At 31.7% G+C, this 2522-nt stretch overlaps 1 protein-coding gene across 1 annotated transcript; it reads right to left on the reverse strand.

Annotated features, from left to right (window-relative positions):
- Positions 1-1073: 1073 nt before the first annotated feature.
- Positions 1074-2406, reverse strand: LOC116853035. Its single transcript, XM_032833887.1, has 3 exons — positions 2204-2406; positions 1367-1526; positions 1074-1294 (listed from the first exon to the last, which is right to left on the reverse strand). Exons 1-3 carry the CDS (start codon positions 2246-2248, stop codon positions 1089-1091), a joined length of 411 nt encoding a protein of 136 aa, XP_032689778.1. The 5' UTR covers positions 2249-2406; the 3' UTR covers positions 1074-1088.
- Positions 2407-2522: the final 116 nt, after the last annotated feature.

A 2522-nucleotide genomic window follows, 5' to 3' on the forward strand; every position in this document is an offset into this window, starting at 1 on the left:
CGAGATGGAAGTAATGACAGGCAAAAAGGACAAAGATCGGTACATGAGGAAAATGCAGATGAGTGGGCAGATATAGTAGAGAAATGGAAAAAGGAGGTAGGGGAATTGATTAGAAGGGAGATAGGTGAGCAAATAAAACAAGGAAATAAAGAAATTACAAGAGGAAATAGCAGCATAAAGAAAGTATTTTGAGAACAGGTGGAATACCTGGATGGTACAAGTAAAAGATAAACAAAAGGCTATAAACAAGAGGCTTTAAACAACAGATTTGATAGGATGGAGTACTGGGGAGAAGAATAAATCATGGGGAAAGAGAAGCAGATGTAGTGGTAATACAGAAGGATGCTGGTATGGGGCGTTGGATGTAACGCAAAGTTCAGGGAAATTTAGTAAAAAGGAAAAAATTATCTTTTACCAACACCTACTAATGCAGGTCTTATTATCCTTTCGTGCAATCACTTTCCTATTTTTTATACAACTACAATTGTTTCAGCTTTTTTACCTCCAACCTCCTGAAATTATTTTATATCGATAACTGTTGTGCATATTGATAATTAATGACAGCATGTTTTACTTACAAAATAGATCTTACTTGTTGAAAGTGCTTCATGTTGATTAGGATCAAGTTTTTCTTCTATTGAACTTACTTAAATTAAGCCATGCTTCTTAAACACCTAAAATATTACACAGAAACTTTCATATGATAATACTCAATTTATTCTGTTTATATTTTTTATATAAAAAAGAATTAAATTATCTTACTTTATATAATTGTGCTTCTGTGTAAGATGTAACGTGCGATGTATGTGCATTCGTCCAAATTACTTTTCAACCAATCCGGTCTTTACAGCCTCTAGTTTATCTTCTACTTCTAGGTACCATCCAGGTATTCCACCTCTTCTCAAAATCTGAAATGTTAAGAAAATTGGATGCCACATTAATTTTACGGCTGTCTATTGATTTTGAAGAGAAAATGGATACTTTTCCGAGTATTTAACAAATATAAAGCTTAAGCGATTAAAAGTGTAGTTGTAAAAGTGTACATTTTACCTTTAAATACATGCACTTCTTTTAGAAATGTTTGTTACCTAATTCTCGTCCGTTAAGTCTGCATCGTCTGCGTCTGCCCTGTCCTTCCAAAAATTACGTGCAATATTCTCTTGTGCGGCTGGCCTACGTGAACCCCGTTTTTTACTCCTTACTCTCTCCTTCGCAGCTCGCAGAGCTTCTATCACGTTTCTTTGAAACTCTTGTCGAGACGGTTTCGTGAAGTACGGATTTTTACATACAGCATCTGAAAAGTAATGCAACATGTATTACTCAGTACTTTATATGTGCATGCAAAGGAAAATTTAAGAAATAGTACCAAAAATGGCCATCACAAGTCGTGTATCGTATAATGGCTTGTGTCCTTTGTGGCCCCACCACGTATAAGAAAGAGTCATCGAATCGATGATGCTTTCTTTCAAACATAACGTGATTGCTTCTTTCACGTTGAAACCACCAATGTTACATAAATATTGCACCTAGAGCAACAAATTTGCATAAAAAAATAAAAAAACAATATATAATGAAAATAAATTTCGCAATGAGTGACAGTGTAATGATTTTGTAACAGTCACACCCGTTTGTAATAAGTTTAATAATACGAATTAATATTCATGGTAAGCAATATATTGTTATTCGAAATTTCATTTACATTACTTATTGCAGGAACTGTAAGATTAAAGAAAAGTGTAGGAATGTTAACAAAATCGTTTTGTTTACCGCGATAGTTTCAAGAATATTTTTTTATTCGCAGGCGTTTAGACAATTGTAACATTGAAATGTTCAAACTTTTGTGGTTAACAATACCATTTTATTTACAACACCTATGAAGTTTGATTTTATTTCAAACTTGTTGCAATAGATAATATACATGAAATTGTGTGTAACATATTGCTTACCATGAATACGGACTCGTATCGTCAAAGTTATTACGACAAACGGATGCAACTGTTACAAAATAATACATTGTCACTAATTGCGATCTTTAATTTTTAAAAAATAATAGTTCATTCATTGCGTGCGTGCTTGTGAATGTATGTAATAAACTTCCATTACTTAAAATGTTTCAGTAAAAGTTATTGCATTAGTCAATGGAGATATTTACTTTAATTAATATGAGACAGATGTAATAACGATACTTTTGTTTTTTACTTACAACGTTGGAGTATTCGTTTTCGTCTAATTCTTCAAATGCATCCATCTGGACGATTGATGTAATCGGCAAACAGCTCGGTTTTCTTACTGCCGAATGATTATGTTGTACACATTTGGCTATATTTTGTACCAATGACAAAATTCTTCTGCAAAAGAAAAAATAAATATTCAATGAAAATGTTACACAATCAGTATGTGCATTATAAATAGAATACGTATACTCAAAGTTTACATATTTGTAAATAGAGTTAACTTTTTTATATATGTATGTATATATATATATATATATATATATATATATATATATATATATATATATA

The sequence above is a fragment of the Odontomachus brunneus genome, unplaced genomic scaffold, assembly GCF_010583005.1.
Source record: "Odontomachus brunneus isolate Ranch 3 - 2012 unplaced genomic scaffold, Obru_v1 Obru_scaffold_270, whole genome shotgun sequence".
NCBI lineage: Eukaryota > Metazoa > Arthropoda > Insecta > Hymenoptera > Formicidae > Odontomachus > Odontomachus brunneus.